At 42.8% G+C, this 23971-nt stretch overlaps 1 protein-coding gene across 3 annotated transcripts in view; it reads right to left on the bottom strand.

Moving 5' to 3' along the window:
* Positions 1-23675, bottom strand: part of LOC149305079 (sodium/hydrogen exchanger 1-like) — a 75654-nt gene extending 51979 nt beyond the window's left edge. For all 3 annotated transcript variants that reach the window (XM_089479422.1, XM_089479424.1, XM_089479425.1), the window contains exon 1: positions 22463-23675. In XM_089479422.1, the coding sequence (XP_089335548.1) occupies positions 22463-22823 (361 nt within the window). In that variant the 5' untranslated portion in view covers positions 22824-23675. The remainder of the gene's footprint in view (positions 1-22462) is intronic.
* Between the last annotated feature and the right edge of the window lie 296 nt (positions 23676-23971).

Below are 23971 nucleotides of genomic sequence, written 5' to 3'. Positions count from 1 at the left end.
ACTTAGGCAAAATCGACCCACTGCAGCCTCTCCTAACTTGTCTTTTCTTCCTTAATAATAAATTTTGCCATCTTGACCAAACTCTGTTGTTGCTTGGACATGCATGTCCTGGTTTTTCATCTGTGAAAATGTCGGCAGGTACAAGACACTGGAAAGGAGAAAACGCTGGACTGAATTGACAGTGAGCCCAAAACATTCCCACCAGATTGGCTGCTGCTTGAAATTGGAGGTATATAGGCTTGCTCACAACTAACCCTATACTTCCACTTGCATATCTGCCAGGATTTATATATTTAGTACTAAAGCATCCAGGCCAGAGGTTTCCATCTTACTAGAAAGGTTTGAACCTGCCCCATCCAACTACAGGCCAGAGTCATTCACCTCACTGGATCATTCTGCAGAAACTGGTGTCTTTTCACAGCAAGTTGGGACAAAGTCATCTTTGAGCGGTTCATTATGGGCTTAACACAAATTACAGATTCCGTACTACCCAACTCCCCATCAGTCTCAAAAACTATGCCTAGAAGGAAGAACCACCCTTGTGTCTCAACATGTCCCAGGACCATTCCTTCCTTCCTTATGGAAGGCTGACATTTCCATGAAACAGAGTAAAGCAACAGCCTCAGGCACCAGATCCTGGGGGTGAAAATGGGCAGTGAGTTACTGGAGCAGTGCGTGCTAAACAACTTGTTCTGTATCTTCTGCACTAGCCGGCTGCCCTCAGGTGTTGGGTGAAGGACATTTCCCCCTAAAAAGGCCTACAAATGGTTAGGGACCATCTTGTCTTGGGCTGCAAGCAGGAAAATACCTTGGATGTCAGCAGCACATACAAAGTAGAGTGAACTTACTTGATGGACTATACAGTCGGCCCTCCTTATCCACGGATTTTTTAATCCACAGATTCAAGCATCCACAAAATGAAACTATTCAAAATAAAGGTATACATTCCAAACAGCAAACCTTGATTTTCCATTTTATATAAGGAACACTATTTTACTCTGCCATTATATTTAATAAGACTTCAGCATCCACGGATTGTTATCCACGGTGGGTCCTGCAACCAAACTCCAGCGGATAACAAGTCCTACTGTAGTTCCAAGAATCTACATTGTTGGGCTGGGAGGATCCTGGGAGTTGCAGCTTTTCCAAGCTTGCACAGAAAAAGCAAGCCAAGACTTGCATTCACTCACTTGAGCTCACCATTGATATGCAGTCAGTCAGGATCCTCTACACAAGCACCATGGAAAGTGTGAAGAGGAATTCAGTTCTGCCACAATTTACAGTCCCCAGCCATCAGCATGTGTGAACTGATCCAATGGCATCACCAGCCAATGCATATCCACAGCATTCAGTCCAGCTTCTTCTTCTCTTCTTCTTAGTTATGGGTGAGGGAGGTCAAAAGCCCTGTTCCTCCTAATTTACCATCATCCCAATGTATATGTGAAAACATGGAGCCACCATTATTCCAGGTATGCCCCTTAATCATCCAGCTTGGCACCATCTCCTTTGACTTGCAGCAGCTTGAAAGAGTTAAGGTTGTGGAGGTTAACAATTTAGGCTCCAGATGAGGTTTCTGGGGAAAAAGGCTGCCAGTTAGAGTAGACAGTACTCTGGCCTGGTCCAAGATAGCTTTTCTAAGACCTTAAGGGCTGGGGAACCTTTGCCCAAATCCAGCTCTCTAGGGGTGGCAAGACAGCTCAAGAGGTTTCCCAAAGGGCCATGCCACCTTCTATGTGATACCATCATTTGATGATTTCCTCCATTTTTCACCTGGTTTTTTCCTCTGTTCTAAAAGACTAAAAGATTTCTCCGAAGGCTTAAGTAAGTAAGATAAGACTTTTAAATTGAAATGTGCTGCCGCTTTTGATCCAGCCCTGGCATAACGCAGCTGCCAAGAACCTCTCTGCAAGTGAATTGGGCCCTTGGGTTGCAAAACGTTCCTCACTCTTGTCTTCTTCCTAGAGCTGTCAATAAACTTGCATCTCCAAAGAACGTGGGCATGGAATCACATCATTTGCAAGCATTTTATTTTTGAAATCTCCACCAGAGTACAAACTCTAGCACCAGGGGCTCCAAGGAACTGGATTTGTCCTCATTTGACATCTCCTGACCTATCATGCAATGTTAGCAACTGGTAATGCCAAAGAACAGCACTTCCCATGAGGGACTACTGAAGCTTTAATTTTATATTTGAAGCATCAAATATAAATGACCCTTCAAAAGGGAGGGGGACCTGTGTCTTGTAAAGTGGGCCACAACCAACCCTGCGAATCAGGCAACAAAATGGATGCTTCCAGCTAAGTCAGGTTCTGTACTCTACAAGAAAGAAGAGGGCTCTTTTTGTATACAAAGAAATATAACACTCTTCCAGATTGGTCTAAAGAAGTATGAGTTCTCGCGATATAGCTCCTCTGGTTTCAACACGTTTTACCGGTTGGTATCCCCTCTGTCAACTTGTTCTATTCTTGGACAACATGGTTTGGATATGTAATAAAAACACAGAACCACAGCAACAAATAATGCAACCTCACAACATATTTGTCTCACCTGCAGCACCCCATAGATTAGCATCACTGCTGCCAAAATTTGGTGTACCCTGCAATGGATCTCATCAGAGTCTCCATATTCTCATTTTAGGAATAGTTTTGGACTACAGTTTCCACAATCTCTGGTCAGGCTGGCTGAGTCAGTTTGGGAGTTGTGAGTCAATTTCCCCCCCACAATCTAGTCTAGTCTTGGGCAAGACGTCGTGGCAACTATCATCTATAAAAAGACACCCCACTTTCCCATGGCTTCAAACACATGGTTTCAAAGCTTTTTCAAAAAAAATAATAATCTTGTTTTTGGAAACCAGCCTAGAACTACTATTTCCCTCAACCCAGCCCAACACACACACACACACAGAGAGAGAGAGAGAGCGAGAGAGGCCAGTTAGCTTGGCTTGTAGGCAGTTATAAAATCAGTCAACATTGTGTGGGTTATTATTGGTTCCTTTCCAGTCATTTCTTACTGATGTTCCACAACATCTGATGGATTGGGGCACACCACCACTGCATCCCAGTTTAGGCATACTGCAAGAAAAGATTTAAAAATTAAGTGCCAGATTCAAATATGGACACATACTCCATCCCCCTCTGGAGTAATTTCAACCCACTCTTCCTTATAGGCTTTCATACTTCCGATAATACAGGCTAACATTTGGTTTAAACAAGGAATCTCTTGACGATAAGTATGGTTTGGCAATGGAACCAAATTGCCTAGAAAGGCAGTGCGATCTCTTTATCCAGACAACTTCAAAAAAATTCTGGACAACTACCTGGTGGGGATGTTCTAACCAGAGATCCTACATTGATCAGAAGACCCCTTCCAACTCTATGATGCTATGAAATGTGATTATCTTGTGGATTCATTTCAAAACAAAATAATTTGTTTCAGATCACTGAGCGCTCCAATCTTGGCATGTCGAGATGTGGCCCTGCCTTTAGGAAGAGTGAGACAACCATCTCAGATGGCAGGCTGGTGGCAGTACCTTCTGAGTTGCCCTCTGCTTAAAGGCAGAACCATATGTGCCACAGAACCTATCCTGATCCCTTAAACTAATTTCTGCCCTCTGGTTTGGTGGAAGAAGTTATCACATCACCAATATTAATTAGAAAGTGAAGCACCCACCAGCCAGCACCACAGTTTATAGTGTGCATGCATGCAATGTGTCCTCAAGACATAAATGCCTAATGGTTGTTCTTGTGTGCCTTCAAGTCATTTCCAACTTTTGGTGATCCTATAACATGGTTTTCTTGGCAAGATTCATTTAGAGGGGTTTGGCCTTTGCCTCCCTCTGAGGCTGGGTAAGTGCGACTTGCCCAAAGTTACCCAGTGGGTTTCCATGGGGGATTCGAAACTTGGTCTACTGGGCCGCAGTCCAATGCTCAACCCACTACATCATGCTGGCTCTAGGAATCTAATAATTCCCACAGATATCTGCTCAAATGCCTTTAAGAGCATACTTTAAATGTTAACAGCAACTGAATCTGTCCAGTAATATTCTGGACAAAGGAAAAGTACATATGTGAGACCAAGGCTAAAATGTCAACTCTCTGTCACGAACAGGACAGAATGCAGTCCTTTGGAGGCTGATCTCATCACCTGGCTGGTTAAAAATACTGAGGGGATTATCTGCATTAACAAATCAGGTTCCCTGGACTCCAAGATAATCCTCTGAGATTTCTAAACTCTCCTTGAGCTGAAGGTTAGGATGTTACAGGTTGATAATGAGGGATTCAGTTCAATGTTTGAATATAACATCCATTTACAACCCTTGGTTTTGAAGGAACCTGCTTTGCACAAAATGCAAAAACAGTATTCAAATGCCAAGGAAATGAGATGGTAAGTATGTAAAGGCAGAGAATGAATTTTCCTAGATGTTCAGCTAAGCTATTGCCCAGACACGCCAATATACAGTTTTCCCTATTCGGTGCCCTTCCGATGAGTTAGACAACAGCTCCCATTCAGTCAGCATGCTAACTGGAGTGTTGAGAATTGCAGTAGGGCTGTGGAGTGGTAAAGGCTGCTATACTATTATTATACTAACAAAGAAGAAACAGAGATCCACTTCACTAAATGCATCTGAGGAAGCAGACTGTAATCTATGAAAGCTCATGCTGCCAACTTCTTTCTTTCAGTCAGTCTCAAAGGTGCTACAAGATCTCTCTACATAGAGATCCATCTAGTTCAGCCTGAGACCAGCATGGTGTAGTAGTTTGAGTGTTGGAATAGGGCACTGGAGAACAGGGTTCGAATTCCCCTCTTGGCCATGGAAACCCAGTGGGCAAGTCACACTCTCTCAGCCTCAGGGGAAGGCAAGGACAAACCTTCTCTGAAGAAATTCTGCCACGAAAACCCCATGATAGCTTCGCCTTAGAGTTGCCATAAGTCAGAAAGGACCTGAAGGGCACATAACAACCACAGTGCGACTGCTAAGGTGTAGCACATGTTGGGAGTGACAAAGTCTCCAAAGGTGATTTCACCTGAAACAGCTAGTGTATATAGATTAAGCCTTTTTGCTCCACTGAAGGGTAAATTCATCATCTTGACATTATTTAAACATTGTTGATGAATTCTGACTCTGTTATAAAAGAATGATTAATTGGCTTCAAAGACAGGATCTAAAACTAGTCAATATGATAATCTCTAATGCTACAGGTGTTGTTTTTTCTTTAATATCTTGCTGATCCTTATGACTTCACTAATATTTTATAGTAGTTTTATTCTCTTTTTAACTTCTGTGAAAGGCCTTGATCCGATAACATCTTTTCCCCTCCAGTGCAGTATTTACAATGCAGAGGTCTGGCATTTTGCAAAGTACGCATCCTCTCGCTCTGATGGGGTTTCAGCTTTTTATTTGAGCAAATTAAACCTTGGGGAGCAAAAGAACAAAGAAGTGTTTACAAGGCTGCTTCTCCAACTCATTCCCCTCATTCCTGTTTACATTTGGTTTAAAAGAAGTTTCTTCCTTCAGCTGCATTCAAGCCATTTATGAAGCATTGGGAGAGGAGACTGTAAATAAATAAAGCTTCTGGAGCAGCGAAGCTTAACTAGCTCCTTGCCAAAAGTTGATCCTCAGAACAGATAGAATTAAAGCAATATACAGATACAATAACTTAGCATTTGCAAATGTGGCATTTGGAAACATGTTTCCTACAATACTGACTGGACTTTAAGAGAGGGGAAAGAGAAAGAGACTGTGTGTCATATATCCTCTTTGAACTAGAGACCACAAGCCAAAGCTTTCGCTGGGTATTCCCAACTGTGCTTTAAAAATTTCAGTATTCCTCCAATGGCACAATTTATACTGTATATACCCATGTAAAGCGAAAAATTTTAGCGAAAAAATTGATCCCAAAAAACTGGGTCCACCTATCCATAGGTTGATGTAAGTACTGTACTTTAACTCTCATATATATATATATATATATATATATATATATATATGGAACCATCACTTGTTTTTTAATACAGTGGTAAAAGGTGAGAGCTTAGTCCATCCTGGGAGCACCAAAAAGAAGCGTGGATCCTCTCTACTCTCTCATCTATCCAGCCTTTAGGATGAGCACAAACAGTTAATGTCTGCTGGAATTTTCTACGTTCCTTGGCATCATTTCCCTTGGCATCATCTTTTACATCCTTTGTTATTACGCCCCTAAGTTTTACCCTCGACTTATCCATGGGTCATATCTAAATAGTTTTGGCCTCCATACCTGCCCTCGACTTATACATGAGATTGACTTATAGTCGAGTGTATACAGTAGGTTGTATTTCAGCGCCAGTGTAGTGTAGTGGTGGTTTGAGTGTTGGACTACGACTCTGTAGACCAGGGTTCGATTCCTCACTCAACTATGAAACCCACTGGGTGACCTTGGGCAAGTCCCATGCTCTCAGCCTCAGGGGAACAGCAATAGCAAGTACATTTCTATACCGCTTATCAATACATTTAAGCACTCTCTAAGCCAGTGGTTCCCAACCTTCCTAATGCCGGGACCCTTTAATACAGTTCCTCATCTTGTGGTGACCCAAACCCATGAAATTGTTTTTGTTGCTACTTCATAACTGTAATTAAATAGGTGTTTTCCAATGGTCTTAGGCGACCCCTATGAAAGGGTCATTTGACCCCCAAGGGGGTCCCGACCCACAGGTTGGGAACCACTGCTCTAAGCGGTTTACAATGTGTAATCTAATTGCCCCCAACAAGCTGAGTACTCATTTTAGCAACCTTAGAAGGATGCCAGGCTGAGATTGAACTCACAACCTTGTGGTTTGTGAGCGAGTGGCTGCAATACAGGCATTTAACCACTGCACCACCAGGGTTGCAGTACAGGCAATGGCAAACCTCCTCTGAACAAATCTTGCCAGGAACACCCCATGATAGCCATAACTCAGAAATGACTTGAAGGCTCCCAAAAACAACAACAACAACAACAACAAAAAGGCCATATTTCAGAAAAAGAAACTGGCAAAACCACCTCTGAGTACTCCTTACCTAAGAAAACCCTATGAAATTCATAGGGTTGCCATAAGTCCACAGGCAACATAAAGGCACATGCACACATTCTACTGTAACTGTCATGGCAATATCCTATGGACTCCTGAGGCACTAGAGCTCTCTGGCTGAGAATTTTAAATACCACCCTGTAAAATGCACAGTTCCATTGGATGGAACCACAGCAATTAAACAGGAATTGTAGTACCATGAATACGTAGCGTGACAAGATCCCTGGTACCATTTTGGAATCTCTCCAGTCTTTAATTACATCTATAGCTTGTCACATAACAACTCACTTATGAGCTTTCAAGTCAAATCTACTTTATGGCAAGTGGGAGGTTTTCTTGGCAAGACTTCTAGGGTTATCTTGGCATGATTTCTTCAGAGGAGGTTTGCTACTGCCTTCTTCTGAGGCTGAGAGAGTGTAGCTCACCCAGTGTTACCCACTGGATTTCCATGGCTGAGTAGGAATTTGGTCTCATGGAATCCTAGTCCAACATTCAGACTATGAGTTATTGGATTTATACCCGTCTTTCTTCCAGAATTGGCTCACTAAGCAATGTTATGTAGACAGCAGTTTTTTCAAGACCAGAAGTCAGCTTCTAGACACTTCTGGTGTTATTGTCACTACAATAATATTGGTATTTTGTGCAGTTTTTATGCCCCCTGTCCCCCAGAGTAAAAAATTGGTCAGCCACAGTTGCCCAGCCTTACTCTACATCTTCCAGCAAGTTTTCTGGAGAGATGGTTACATCCCAAGCAAACCCATAAATCTCACTCGTTCCAATTTAACATTTTGCTACAATACCCAGCTTCTCGTAGAGTATCATCATGTTCTTCGTTCCTTCCAATTCTTCATTTATTAGTGCCGTGGTCTTGATGTAACCCATAAATCTGAGATTTCCCATCGAGACGCTCAATTTGTTTTCATCTCTTTTAATAACCATCCGTGCCTCTAAGATATATGATTATGCTGAGTGTCATATCATATTTTAATGGCAGTCTTCCAGCATCAAGTGAAGGCATGACTTTTTCTTGTATAAACTGATTATTGCCAATTATCACAGGTTTTGAAGCCAGCCATGGAGATCTGTGTGACAGCTGGTGACAGCTACTGGGCATGTGTTTTCCTCCCTTCTAAGCATTGATGGTTGATAGCTACTACCTTCAACCTCCCCATATTATATTGAGTAGGGCTGGTAATAAAACTGCCTGATCTGGAAAATAGCCATACAAGGAGACAGAAGTCTGAATTTTACTATTGGCTGGAAAATAAAGAGCTTTGTGGTGCTCAAAGCTGGAGCACTTTGCTTTCCAGAGGAAATGGTGCTTCCTTTTAGACTGCCATGGTAGTCTATACTACACAATTATAGCAGTATGATTTCACAGCAATTGCCATAGTAACATCCTATTGAAATCTGGGATTTGGAGTTATGGGAAAGGTATGTAGAACTGGATGGAAAGGTAGGTTTGAAGGAATCAGACATGATCCTGAAGTGTAAAGATATATCACTGAATACTAAAGTTAGGATTGTCCCCATGCCATCGTATCTTCCAATGGTTGTGAAAGCTAGACAGCAAAGAAAGCTGATAGGAAGAAAATCAACTCATTTGAGATGTGGTGCTGGAGAATAGTGCCATGAATACCATTGACAACTAAAAAGATCAATAAATGGGTCCTACAGCAAATGCATCTGGATTTGAGAAAACAGACGTGTACAAAAGATTACACACAATCTGAAAGATCCTACAAGATTCCTTTGCATACTGTTATTCCAGACTAACATGGCAATGTATGAATTCAAAGAAATATATAAACTGCCAGACCACTCAGTTTCAATGTTTGGAATGGGAGAGGCAGTAAAATTATGTTTTGTCACCTTGGCTGGCAAAATAACTTGAGCTTGCACGTGGTTTTACTAGTTATTGAAGCACACAACCCACCCCCAAAATCAACTAACAGGATTCACGAATTACAGCAGATCCTCCAGAATCTTGTAAAAATGAAATCCTGTGCAGTAAGGCATTTAAAAAGGATGCATAGCATATTACTGTTAATCCATTAAACACCTATGAATTTAAAACACCTCTGAATTAAAAAAAACCCTACGAACTAAAAACTAGAAAAGGTCAGGCCTCTCTTGGAATACAATCCACTTCTGGACATTACCAATTTGAAAATGATACTGACAAGATGCAAAGTGTCCAGAGGAAGGTGACCAAAGCAGTACAGGGTTTGGGAACCAAGCCTTATGAGAAACAGTTGAGGAAGAGGGTATGTTTAGCCCAAAGAGAAGACTTACAGGTAATATGACAGTCATCTTTAAATATTTGGAGGGCTGAAGGCTGGCACATGGAAGATGGTATGAGCTTTTTTTCTTCTGCTCAAAGGTTAGATCCTGAACCAATAAATTCAAGTAACAAGTTGCTGGACACTCATTCCCTGAGTTGCTTTTTTGAAAACATGAAAAGGATGCTTTAGCTGTCGGTTCCAGCACTGGCATAGGGTTGGACTGGACTAGTCCTATTCAATGTAGTGGTTCATGAGCTGGTACTGGTCCCTGAGCCATTGGCTACCAGTTCCTGGGAAATTTCCAGGAAAGACGAAAGAATGAAATAAACAATTGTAGCCAATGGGCACAAATCATGTTTCATCCCTGACACATTTGAAAAAAAAATAATAATTGTTGGTTGCCCATAGATAGTCTGAAAAGTAATTGACAAGATGAATTCTAACTCTAAGGTCCACTCAAGCTCTTCTTATGTTCTTATGCTGAAAAAAGTTTGAGAGCATGTGTAGATGTGAAAGCTTAACAATGAAGAAAGTGAATAAAAAGAACATTAACTCATTTGAGATGTGGTGCTGGAGAAGAGTGCTGAGGATACGGGGACAGCCAAAAAAACCAATGAGTCCTTGAACAGATCAAGCCTGAACTCTTCCTGGAAGTCAAGATGGTCAAGTTGAGGCTGTCGTACTTTGGCCACATCATGAGAAGGCATCAATCACTGGAAAAGACAAGAATGCTAGGAAAGGTAGAAGGTAGTAGAAAGAGAGGAGGGCCACATGCCAGATTGATAGACTCAACTAAGGAGGTCACAGGCCTGAATCTACAAGACCTAAGCAAAGCAGTGGAGGATAGGAGGTCTTGGAGATGTTTCATCCATGGGATCACCATGAGTCAAGGTCAACTCACAACATCAGCAGGAAAAGCATTTGTGTTTGGGAAGGAGAGCTATACACAGAAATAGCAGATTATTGGAATTGTTAATAAGAGAACAAGGGTGCAATAAAGGGAATAATAAAAGCGTATGGGAGCAAAAAGTGATGAATGCTTACTCTCACAGTCTACAGCACTCTGAGGTTTGATTACATAGTGCCTCTGTCCCAAGGGAGTGATATTGCAGTTGAAAAACCAGGGTGTCATTACAGGAAGGAGCCTGTCAGAGCGAATGACATTTCTGCAATGCAACCATCCCACGTTACAAAAATAGTACATTGTGCAAAGGAACCTGTGTAAGGCTCATGGTACAATGAGAGACCTCTATTAAGAAGCTTTGCGATTCTGGCACATGGCTCGTCCCATCACGCAATGGAGTCTGGCTGGCTGCCGGGTCAGTCTGTCTGACTGCACAGAAAAAGAAGAACCTGCACACTGCCAATTTCCAGCCACTGTAATGGGGGAAAAAAGCTGAAGGTGTATCATTTGACAGATAACCTTGCTTTGCCAAAATTATACAGGTGCATTCCACCACCCCTTCCCCATAAACATGGGTTGATGTTAGGTGTCTATTACAAGCTGGGTCAGCAGAGTGGGTTGCCACACACCAGACTAAACCCATCAGCTAGTCCTGACCCAGACAAATCATAAAAGCCAAGGCTGCAACCAAACAAGGCAGAAGGGGGGAGGAACTCTGCAATGACTCACACATTACAGCAAGCCCAGCTAAGCAGAAGAGCCGCATCAGCTGCTGATCTTACATCACAGGCAGCTTAGCAGAGCAACAGACAAGGAGGAAAGAAAATGGGTCCAGAGGCTGTAATTTTTTAAAAGACCTTCCTAATTTTGAGTAGAAAATGCTTTCTTTCAAAGTTTCCGAGCTAGATTCCCACACCCTGCACTTGTCAAGGAGAGTTTTAGTTTGGCTGGACGGTTCTTGTAAGTGTTTTGTGGGTTTTTCGGGCTATGTGGCCATGTTCTAGAAGAGTTTATCCTTCTCGGCGGTCGCATAACTACCCTGTTTCCCTGAAAATGGTGTCACAAGAAATTCAGGACGGAGAGTTTGGAGAGTTATGACCATGTTTCAGAAGAAGGCAACTTAACTATATTTGAATAAATGTAGATTGTTGTACCATATTTAATAAAAACGAGACATCCCCTGAAAATATGCCATAGTGTGTCTTATTGAGGAACAATAAATATAAGACAGTGTCTTATTTCCTTTAGTACCATTGGCCCCAATCTTTCCGGTCCCTTCTATTCTGCGCCGGGCCTATCACTATGTCTTATTTTCGGGGTATGGCTTATATTGCACAAATGCTTAGAAATCCTGCTACGGCTTATTTTATGGGTATGTCTTATTTTCGGGAAAACAGGGGAGTTATACAACCCCTGAGGAGGAATAAACTCTTCAAATATGGCCACATAGCCCCAAAAAACCACAAAAAACACCTATGGATGCTGGCCATGAAAGCCTTCGACTTCACATTGGTTCTTGTAAGGTTGCCAAATCATGACAATCCCAGGCCTTGAGATTTAGGGCAAAACCGTAAGACCTAGAGATGACCCCCCCTGTGATGTCCAGGAGATGGGTGCTGGGAATGCTACATGGATTACAAGGGGCAGCCTTTAGTGATGTCAATAAGCATGCTACCTTAAGCATCAGTCACCCTGAAGCATGCCTTCTACCAACCTTGCACCCTTCAGCAGTGTTGAACCATAACTGAAGGGGTGTCTACAAATCTTGAGCCATTCAGCAGTGCTGGACCATAACTTCAAACACTGAAACAACACAAGAATTGTAGTGCTACACAGAAAGAGCTGGAGCTGTTGAAAGGGCACAAATCAAGCAACTTGATCAGCTCAAATCAGTAAGCAAAGCTTATTTCAGGCCACAGAGGAACACCTGTTCATATCTCTTTATCAAACTATTGTTGAAGGCATAGAAGCAGAAACTAACAAAAGATCTTTGTCTTTGGATCACAGCACAGTTCAAAGCTTAGAAAGTTTACTTTTAGGGTAGGGCCTAAGGCACCAGATCCTGTCTGACCTTGGAAGGTAAGCAGGGTCTTTTCGGAAGTGGTCCTCAAACAGGCTACCACTAGGAAACTCCTGATGGAACGGTCTATGGTGGAGTCCATGTGCATTGCAAGAACGGGGGCAAACCTGCTGTTTACAGGGGGGACAGAGCTAGCATAATGCTCTACACATAAAAGGAAACAAAATATTTTGACAAAAGAGGAGTGGAAAACACTCAGCTAGAAAAATACGAAGAAGCTAGACAGAAGGCGCAGCCCCTAGTCATGAACATCCTTTATCCAAGATCCTCTGTGTTGGATACTTGGATGTTTGACAAAATGTCAAGGAACAGATGGCTTATGCCTTCCAACTGTCACTGCATACTCAGAACCTGGTAATATTTCAATCTTCCCACCAGAAGAAAAGAAAAATCCTTGGCCCAATCAGATCCATGGCAAGGTTAGCAGACACCATTACCCAACTCTGAGGCGTTGCCAGGCATCCCATATTATAAGGGATGTGCCCCTATTTAAGGGTTCAAAAGCTTTTCCTTCTATAAAGACTCAATAAGGTGTCAAGAAATTCTGTATTTTGAGGTATGGGGCCATTCATAAATACACAAAGGTATACATCATGTAATTTATGAATGTGGACACTATGTTAATTTTGCAGAGTAATGCAGAGCTAGGTTAACTGATATCAAGACTTTCCTTTGGCATTTAGGTAGAACACAAACGTATTAACAGATATTTCCTGATTCATGACATGAATTTCCTCTGTCCCTTTAGAAAATCCCACCAACACTACCAAGTCCCCAAGTTATCAAGATATGTAGTGTGATTGTTCATTTGCACATGGGTAGCAACTTTCTATGCATGTGTTCACTTCATCTTAATTGTTACAGAGGTAGGAAGTTTGGTGATTTCAAAATGTTTGGGACTACATCTCCTATCTGTGGCCAAGCTGATGGGTGTTGTAGTCAGAAGGGCAGCAAAGACTCACTTCTCAATAGCAACAACCACATCTATCAAAACATCAATCCTTTTCACACAATGTTCCTATTGCTCCTTGATTCAAAACCTTGCAGCTGCTACAGACCCTGAAAAAGTTACATTTCTGGACCAAAACTGCAGCAATCCCAAATCAAGTATAGTAATCCAATTTATTAGGAGGGCACCTGGTTTAGGGAGTATCATGCAGACCTGAGTCTTACTGATGGAGTAAAACTCTTTGGACTGTGTTATGGATTCTCCTTTTTAAATTTTGTTAAAGTGTCAAACAACTATTTGATTGTTAATATACAGTATTTGGGGTTTTTTTGGTAATTTTCTTTGTATTTGGATTCTCCAAATATGTCATGTTGAATCTTTGATGTGGAATATTTTATACCTTCTAGAAATAAGCAACATCCCTATGAGATATTTGGAGAAAAGTCAGACTTCTACTGCAAAGCCTAAATCTGAGCGAATGGATGGTTTTGTAAATCTGTACTTGCAAGAGCTATGGATTAGTCTTTCTGATTAAAAAGGAAAATGTAAAAGATGGAAATGTTGAGCTGAGATCTTGATGTGCCAGAAAAGTCCTTGGTTTTAACTTTCAGTTACACACAGTTAGGAGTTGTCCACATTAATGTCTGCAAAGGTGCAATTTCAGCATTAAAAGAGAGAATGTTGCTGCATATAAATTACTGAGAGACTAGCCAGCAGCTGAGAGCAGGGACGGTATGTTACCTTTGCCCAGATAAATCATGCAAAACATGTACCTTTCTAATGATTCTGCTTGTGGGTGGAGAACATATATAGAGTGTTAAAAAGGAACTTAGGGTAACAAATAACTCAGGGTAAAGACAGTCTGTGCCCTTTAGTGGACTGCACAGAAACCTTGACACGCTTTTCAAGTTGCTTTCATAAACCAGTGCCCCCAGATGTCTTGGTTTACCACTCTTATTGGCTATGATGGGAATGATGGGAGTTGTCATGATGCCCACCTAGAGGACATCAGGTTGATGGAAGGCTGGAATAAACTAATTTAAATGAAGTAGTTTCCAAAGAAATATCTGTGGCTGTATCTGCACTGTAGGAATAATCCAGTTTGACATCACATCTGCAGTGGTGATGCAGCCAGTGGTAGCCTATTGAAGCATCAGAAGGAGAAAAGCCTGATTATACTGCGTTTACTTGTGCTCTACCTTGAGATGCTGTGCTAGAAATATTCTCCATCACTATTTTAATGGTATTTTAGGGTGGGAGGGAGATTGGGGAACTAGGATCTATGCTTTTATCTATTGATATTCATGTTTGATTCTATTGTTTTTGTTTGCTGTTGCCCGCCTCGATCCAATACAGGGAGAGGCGAGATACAAATAAATATTATTATTATCGTTATCATCATCGTCATGTATGGAAGCAAGAGCTGGACAGTGAAGAAAGCAGATGTTTGGTTTACATTTTATTTATTTAATTAATTTTTATGCCGCCTTTCTCCCAGAAAGGGACCCAGATAGAAAGTAAATCAACTCATTTGAGCTGTGGTGCTATGGATATCAAGGAAGGTCAAAGAGACAAACAAATGGGCCATTGAACAGATCAAGCCTGAACTCAAGCCAGGTCGATTAAACTGAAGCTGTTGTACTTTGGCCACATAATGAGAAGTAATGACTCACTAGAAAAGACAATGATGCTAGGAAAGGTAGAAGATAGTAGAAAGAGAGGAAGATCACATACCAGATGGATAGATAGACTCAATCAGGTAGGTCATGGACCTGAATCTACAAGACCTAAGCAGAGCAGTGGAGGATAGAAGGGCTTGGAGATGTCTCATCCACAGGGTCACCATGAGTTAAGGTGGACTCACAACAACATCAGGAAAAGCATTGATTTGAGAAAGAGAGCTATAAACAGAAACAGCAAATTGTTGGATAAGAGAACAAGGGTGCAATGAGAATAAGAGTGTTTGGGAGCAAAAAGAGAAGAACACTTATTCCCACAGCCTACATTACTCTGGAGTTCGACTACACTGAGCCTCTGTGCCTTGAACCTGAAGGACCTGGACAGTGGTTGAGGACAGAGGATCTTGAAGGCGTCTCATTCACGGGGTCATCATAAGTTGAGGTCAACTTGAAACAATAAAGAAATATTTTAATAGACAGAAAGCAAAGGGATCTTGTAGCACATTTGAGACTAACTGAAAGAAATTAGTCTCATGAGCTTTCATAGGCTCGAGTATGAACGCTCACACTACCAACTTCTTTCTTTCACTTAGTCCCAAAGGTGCTACAAGATCCCTTTGCATACTGATTTTCCAGACTAACATGCCTATGTCTTTGACTTCTACCTTAGTAGACAGAGGGACAGATAGATTCCTTGACCACTGACTATGTAGGCCTTATGGGAGAAGCAGGCCAGCCATGACTAGAGGACCATGTATTTCTCACTCCTGTATGAATAAATACAAAGGTTATTTTTGACATCAACCCAGAAGCCTCACCACAAACAAGTGGTGGGTGAGGCAGGCAATGAAGGTAAAAATGTGTTGTTAACAGTACGAGACAGAACAAGGTGCTCTATGGTGCAGATTCAACCCCTATTATTTCCAAGTCTTCTGTAACTGTCAGTCTCAATGTTACAATTAGATGTAGAAAGAACAGTAATTAAAACACTAGGATCACCCAGAGGCAAAGGTGACGGAAATACAGACCAAACCCCCTTTGTTGCACTTCACCCACATCATTAAGGCTGCAAAACCATCAGCCCAGTCCACAATCTTAGAAACCAGTATTTATTTGAGAGACGCTAGGTTTTTTAGAGCCAAATTGTTAGCCTGCACACTGCAATTGAAAGCTCTCAGCCAAGGCCACAATGCACTCCTAGATAATTATCCATTTTAGTCTGACCTAACATTGCGACGTCTGGAAAGCCGCCAGAAGAGAATTAGCTGTTAGATGGGTGTCTGAATACCTGCTAACATTTCTGATGAACACAGGGCAATTTCTAACACCCTTAATCTCACGCCAGTAGCCTCCATCCCACTCTTACAACTAACCACTCTTTCTCTCTACCAGCTACTCAGAACTTGGAAAATTGTCTTCCTTGGGCTACAGTTCTCAGAACTTCCTACCCTTCCAGCTTTGTAGCTACTAATTATATTGGAGGGTTATGTCTGGCCCACCTTTTTCAAGCAAACCAATTCAGTTCTTACTTTCTTGGCTAACTGGAACACCAACACCCTTCTTTCAGTACCCAATTTACTAGCATTGCAGAGAGTGAGACATTAAAAATAATTCTCACCTAGAACTCTTATTGTATGTAAGTCGACCTCACGTAGGTCAAAAGCATGTTTGAGGACCAAAGTTATGAATTTTTGATGTGACCCATGGATAGTTAAAGGTAAAACATAGGGGCACGTAATAAAAGAAGTACAGTGGTCCCTCCACATTTGCTAGGGTTAGGGGCACAGGACCACCGTGAAGGTGGAAAAACCATAAATAAAAATAACACTATGTTTTTACCTGCGTGAACACCTCTATAGGCATCTCTAGGTCCTCCAGTGCAACTCCAGGTCAACATCTGCCAGACACTGACCATAGGATTGCGCTGGAGGAGCTACAAAGGCCTAGAGGAGTGTTCTCTCTGGGAATCTCTAAGACAAGTACTTCAACATTTGTTTAAAGTTGACCACAGAGTTGCACTGGAGGACCTAGATATTCCTAGAGGGAACATGCTAATACAATACTAATACAATAAATGAATAATCAAATCTGCAAAAGTCAAATACGCAAATGTGGAAGGATGATTGTAAAGGATGTATGTAGGTGGTGATCTGCACTAAGGTTGTCAGATTTAAAACTCGGAAGGGCTCCCATACCTTAATGGCTGTCTGTTTGCTTGTCACACAACCAGGCAATGATCAAGACCTGCTGAAAATCTTTTCCACACAGCCATTAAAGGAATAGGAGCCCTCTCCAGTTTTCACTCTGGCAATCCTTGTGTGTGCACAGAAGGATGTTTCAATGTTGCTCAAGACTATCTGCTCTGCTTTCCAAACAGTTCCCTCTGCAGAGATATTCTTGGCCCTACCTTGGCAACACTGATGTGAACAGATCTTTTAAAGTGATCTTGTAGCACCTTTGAGACTAACTGAAAGAAAGAAATTGGCAGAACAAGCTTTCAGAGACTTCAGTGTACTTCTTCAGACATGGCGATATCTTTGAGATCTTTTAAAGGACAAGCTCACACCTGCTTATGCTTCAACAGACAGCCACCCTATTCCAAAACAGACTATGTGTTGAGCCAGCATGGCATAGTGGTTTGAGTGATGGACTACAACTCTGGAAACCAGGGTTCGATTCCCAGCTCAGGGTGACGTTGGGCAAATCGCATGCTCTCAGCCTTAGGGGAAAGCAATGACAAACTTCCTCCGAGCAACTCCTGCCAAGAAAACCCCATGACAGGTTTACATTAACATTGCCATAGGTTGGAATCAAGGCACAAAACAACAACAACTAGCCTAAGATTTATTATTTATTCATGGGATTATATCCTGCCTTTCACTCCTGATTAACAGTGACTCTCCACAAAAGGTCCTCATCATGATATTTTTTAAACTAGAGAAGCTGGGAATTGAACTTGGGTCCTTCCGAACCCAAAGTATTCACTCTACATGGAACTATGGTAAACTCTCTTTGTAGATGCAAGAGTTAAAAGATGTCTCGGCATAAGCAGCTGTCATGACAATGTGGCCTTAGAATGATCAGTCTTATGCATATTAATCTGAAAGCCCTACTGTGTTCATGGGGCTCACTCAATAATTCATTTCCATCTGACCCACTCAGATGACCTTCCCCACAGTAACCAAAGAACTCCAGAAATAAGAGAGAACCAGAGCCCTTTCTCATGCGGCTGTTGCTGAACTACAATACCCATCAATGCTGACCACAAGCCATGCTGGGATTGATGGGAGCTATGATCCAACGATACTTGGTGAAGCACAGGTTCCCCACCCCTGTCTTTTACTCTCAGTTGTTTTGTTTTACTGTACTTGTACAATATACATGTACGCCAGACCCGGTTAGCAGTGCTAACACAGGGCAAAGACATACCAAGCCACAGAAACAACAGTTGGGAAACACTAGACTTGGAGCAAAATCATTGCAGGGCCCTCACTGTGGCATTAAAGCCCAAGGAATAAGGCACATGGCAAGATCAAATCCTCACATGTGCTTTGGAAGTTGAGGAATCTTGTGCAAACAGTAACCACAGCTTACCCTCCAGCTAAAAATCACTCCCCTAGTAAACAACCCGTTCTGTATACAAGTATCTACAGAAGGATTGCAAATCCAGCTGACAAATGAAGATCCCAACAAGCAGAGACAGCTACATACGGCTTATGAGAAGTATTCTATAGCCCTGCTGTCTCCCCAATATCTCTATAAGCTATACGCAAATGCTTGGCTGTTTACTCTTTTTTTTAAATAAAATTTCCAGTCTACCTAATGTTCAGCAACATGCAAATCTATCTTCCCAAATGCTGAACATTACACCATACACAAGCTGGGAACTAGGGACCAGCATTTCCTCTTTCCCTCCATAAACTTCTACAGAGCACTTTTTCCATTTCCTCACCCATTATCTCCTAAGTCATTGGACATCAGTTCAGGGTCCTGAAATAGCAATTGAGAAAGTGTTACTTAACCCACATGAAAAAAAAGAGCACATATGTGTGTACAGACACGTAAACATAAGCACAGAGAGAGAGGGATATAGGAAGTGGGTCAGAGCTCAGAGAAGTTACTTTGTGGGTGGTAATTCCTAAAAATGTCCAGTAAGCATGGCCAGCAGCTGAGAGATACTAGCCATTGTAGCCCCACAGGCAATTTTTTCCAAGCTCTGACCTGATCAGAGTGTTGCCCACTATTAACATTATAATACAGGTTGAATCTCCCTGATCTGAAATGCTTGGGACCAAAAGTGTTCTGGATTTTGGGGGGATTTCTGAAATATTTGGATTTGCATAATGAGGTACCTTGGAGCAGGAACCCAAGTTCAAACATGAAATGCATTTATGTTTTATACGCACCTTTACACACATAACCTGAAGGCGATTTTCTACATATTTTTAAATAACTGTGTGCATGAAACACCGGACCATTAGAAAGCAAAGGTTACACTACAACCATGGGAGTGGGCCAGAAAAGAAACGGACGAGGGAGTCTGGAGAAGATGAGGTCCAATACATACATACATACACACACACAGCCACATGTGGGACCACATGTGGCCAGGTCCAGGATCACACGTTCCCCACCCTCCTTTATTTTTTTCACCTGTTTACAAGTGTGAAAGTGCACTCACAACTTTGCAGGTGTTCAACTACAGAAAAGGCAACTACAACTTTATTATCTGACAGACAAACAGACAAAAGTGTGTTGGGGGGGCGCTTCTTTTAATCACAATTTAGAGATGGACCCTGGAATGAACTGAAGTTGTTCCTAATGGATTTTCATACACCTGGGTCACACTCCACAGTGAAGTTCCTCTGCAAACGTCCCACGTGCTAGGAACTATTAGTGCTCTTGCACAGCATCCATTATTTTCAACGAGGCCTGTGTAAGAGACCTTCCCCTATAAATGATGTCTCATTTAATTTATTCTAAGTCAGGTCTTCTGGATCAGGTGATGAATAAATACTATACGACTCCTGTAATCCGGATGGTAGTGGTTATGGTCCAAGACCACCCATGAATATGTGAAAGCATGGATATTAGGAAAGCCTATTATTTTCAATGACATGAATGACTTCCAGTCCAAGCATATCACAGAATCACACCAGAGGACCTAGAAATGCTTAGAGAGAATACTTCCCTAGACATTTCTCGGTCCTCCAGCATGACTCCATGGTATGCTTGGTCTACAAGCTGATCATAGTATTGCACTGGAGGACCTATATATGCCTAGAGAGAATGTATTTTTCAGACATGTTTAAGTGAAACCACAGACACTGAATCTGTGGATATGGGAGTCATAGTATACTACAGGGAAGAAGGAAATCTTTTAATCAAGGAAGATCATGTTTCCTTATTTTATGGATGCTTAAATGCACCTGTCTTTTTCAGCACTTCAGTTCAGTAGCTAAAATGTGCAAGACTCCAAGCTATGCAAGACAGTAAAAGAGTATAGTAGTCCCTGACTTGTAGAGATGTTGTTTTGGACCACACCTCCCAGAAGATCCTGGGTGTTGTAGTCCTAAAGGAGTAATGTTTCCAAGTTTCCCTGTTTCACATAAAGCAAGCCTACTATCCACTCAAGCTGACTTTGAATGGGCAGTTCATGTTCTACATGCTACGACTACCAAAAAGCAGACCACGATTTCAAAGACACATTTCTCCCTTTCATTTTTGCTACCACCTCTACCAAATAGATAGAATTTCTATTATCCATCCTTAGAGGTGGAACATAAAAGCTGTCATTTGGGAGGCTAGCCAATTTGACCACTATACCTACCTTCAGGAGCCAGCTTTGAAATCGGAGACAGACCGAGGGCTGTGCAATAGCGAAATACGCCATTTCCAAAATCTGATCAATTTCTTTGGCTGCATAAATTGAAAATACTGCTTGCTACAAGAATGCTAGATCCCCAAATAACCTCATGGTCTTTGGGATGATTCTTTGCAAGTGAATTGTCAACCTGAGCTTCAGAAGAAACAGAGGTATCAGGACATTTCCATGTTGTCTTTTATCCCAGGTTTCTTTTGGGGGGGAAATTGCATATAAACATCCTATGAGAACCACAATAGTTAAAGTTTAGAGAACCAAACAAGAAGCAATAGAGAGTGAAATTCACAGTGCCTGGGTTTTCCACATACAACCATTTGAGAAACAGTTCAGATGAATGGCCTGTATATATAAAGTCTGGGCGGTCATGGAAAAAGCAACTTCTTTCCATGTGGTTGTGTACTTGCGGCTGTAAACACACAGAGGCAGTGCTCCGAAGTACAATTTTGGAGCATGTTCGCTCGGCAGAAAACACCCTGAAAGCTTGGACAGTTAACAGGACTGCACTGAGCTAACTTGGCCTTTGTTTATAGGTGGCATTCATGCTACATTACAGTATAAAGATAAATCATGCTTTCCATTGTTCAATGTGCAGCCAGATCAAACCTTACGGAATTGCTTAGTGCTCCAGAAATCCCAGAACCATCAATCATCTGTTTTTATCACATCCAAATGTTATGATCCAGGTAAAAAAATATACACATCTATATCTGAATAAGAGGGATCCTGAAGGCGCCTGATCCTGTCTGATCTTGGCAGCTAAGCAGGGTCTGGCTTGGTTAATACTTGGATGGGAGACGGCCAATGCATACCAAGTGCTGCAGGCTAGATTTCAGAGGAATTGGCAAAATGTCCTCTGAGTATCCTTGCCTAAGAAAATGCTATGAAATTCATAGGGCCCCCAGAAGTCACTTTGACAAGCACACAAACACACAAATGTTATGGTCCAGGTTGCCGTGAGTCAAAGGTCGAAAACACACTGCATAAATAATCCAGTTTGAGACCGCTTTAATTGCTCTGGCTCAGTGCTAGGGAATCTTGGGAATAGTAGTTGATTGCGGCACCAGAGCTCTCTGACAGAGAAGGCTGAATGTCCCCCAAAACTACAGTCCCCAGAATTCCCTAGCAATTGAGCCAGAGCAGCTAAAGCGGTCTCAAACTGGATTATTTCTGCAGTGTGTTTCAGAGCATAGCTGACCCGAAGGCTGTTAGCCACCACAACAGCAAAACTACACACAGATCCACTTGAATAAAAAGGACTCTGCAGATCTCAGAGCATCACTCCTAAAGAAACATGCCATGTGAGCACATGTGTTATCTTTGGGACATTTCTTGAGAAATAAGTTTGCAAAACTTGCATTTGGGGAAGATGAGGGCCTGAATCTCGCCCTCAGGAAGGCCTCAAGGTGCAACCCTCCCCAAAAGTAACTTTTCCAAACTCTCCAAGGGACATACCACCAGCTTGCCCCATGCAAAGAAAGCTGCTGTTGCTCTTGCATCTGGTGGTTAAGTGTTTCAAGCCAAACTCAACCAGAGGAGGGTGGCATCCTCATGGCACTGTGACCCTGGCACACTTTGGCGGGCGTGAAATGGGAATACATGATGGTACGCAGATGCACACACAGACCCAGGTTACTTACCCAGTTTCATGAGGCACGCCAACAGGATCCAGAGGGCAATCTCAAAGGGCACTCGCACATGACCGTACTCAATGCCCACGACAGGAAAAGGCTTCCGGTGTTTGCCATGTCCGGCTGTAGACGTGTTTTGGAGACGCGTGGCTCCAGGCTGGCTATCTGGGGGCACAGGTGGCGCGGTGGTGATGCTCTCCATGGCTGCTATCAGGGCCTTGGAAGAGTGCGGTGGCAAAGTGACCATCATAGGGTTGGGCTGCAAGCCATGGCTATGAAGCACCGGCACCAGTCCTAGGAGGGCACCCATGCCAAAAAGGATGGGCAGTGCCCGGAAAGTGCCAGGCACCCCAAGAAATCGGCCCTGCATTTTTTGGCTTCTTCTTCTTCTTTGGTGCCACCCCACAAAAAAGGAGGAGGAATCAGTTGTCAGATTTGGGGTCTCTTTTCAGAGAAACCTGCTTGAAAGGAGAGGCTTCATGGCAGGGAAGGAAAGAAGGGAAAGGGAAAAGATGGAAAAAGAGAGATAAACCAAGGGAAAGCTCTCATCCAAAGCAGATTTGGGGTCTCTTTTCAGAGCAACCTGCTTTGGAGAGGCTTCATGAATGGAAAGGAAAGGAATGAAAAGAAAAGAAAAGAAAAGGAAGGAAGGAAGGAAGGAAGGAAGGAGAAAGATGGATAAAGGAATAAACCAAGGAAGACTAGTATAGGGAAAGCTCTCAGATTTGGGGGTCTCTTTTCAGAGCAAGCTGCTTTGAAGGAGAGGCTTCAAGGCAGGCAAAGGAAGAAGGGAAAGGGATAAAGGGATAGAAAGCAAGGGGGAAGAGGCTGGGAAAGCTCTCATCCTCCTCCAGAGGCTGGGGATGATGGGCCTTGGCATCCCCTCCCAAGCCAGGATCAAGCTCCAAGGGAGTTTGGGAAAGGGCTGGGTGGGAAAAGGAGGGAGAGAGGAGAGATCTGGGAAGGAGAGAAGGAGAAAGGGAAGGGAAAGAAAGAGAAACAAAGACTTCCCTAGAGAGGCAGAGGCTTCAGGGTGGCTATAGCAGGAGGAGAAGCCGGAGCAAGGAGGCAGCCAGGCCCCAGAGAAAGAGGAGGAGCAGGAAGGAAGGAAAAGCAGCTGAGCCTCCTTGCAAAGCCTCGTGGAAGCTGCAGAGCTGCAACTCCGCCCGGATCCTCCTCTGCTGCTGCTGCTGCTGCTGGAGAGAGCAAGAGAGAGCGCAGCCTTATCTAAACCCAGCCAAGGGCACCAGCAGCAGCAGCAGCCACAGCCAGGGAGGGAGGGGCTGGCTCCCAGGCACCCACAGCGCCCCCTACAGGCTCAGGCCGGCATTGCACCCAGAGCTCTGCCTCTCTGCTACTGCTGAGGCCACACTACTGCACCATCAAGCATCCCAGTTTGGCTGTGCTGCCTCCACACTGCAAATCATCATCATCATCATCATCATCATCATCATCATCATCATCATCATCATCATCATCCAGGTTGACACCTCCTTAGCTGCCAAGGCTCCATGCTAT

The sequence above is a fragment of the Sceloporus occidentalis genome, unplaced genomic scaffold (genome assembly GCF_023333645.1).
Source record: "Sceloporus occidentalis isolate IW3139 unplaced genomic scaffold, rSceOcc1.0.p SCAF_13, whole genome shotgun sequence".
Lineage (NCBI taxonomy): Eukaryota > Metazoa > Chordata > Lepidosauria > Squamata > Phrynosomatidae > Sceloporus > Sceloporus occidentalis.
The sequence above is the reverse complement of the archived record's forward strand: the minus strand, read 5'-3'. Positions and strand labels throughout refer to the sequence as shown.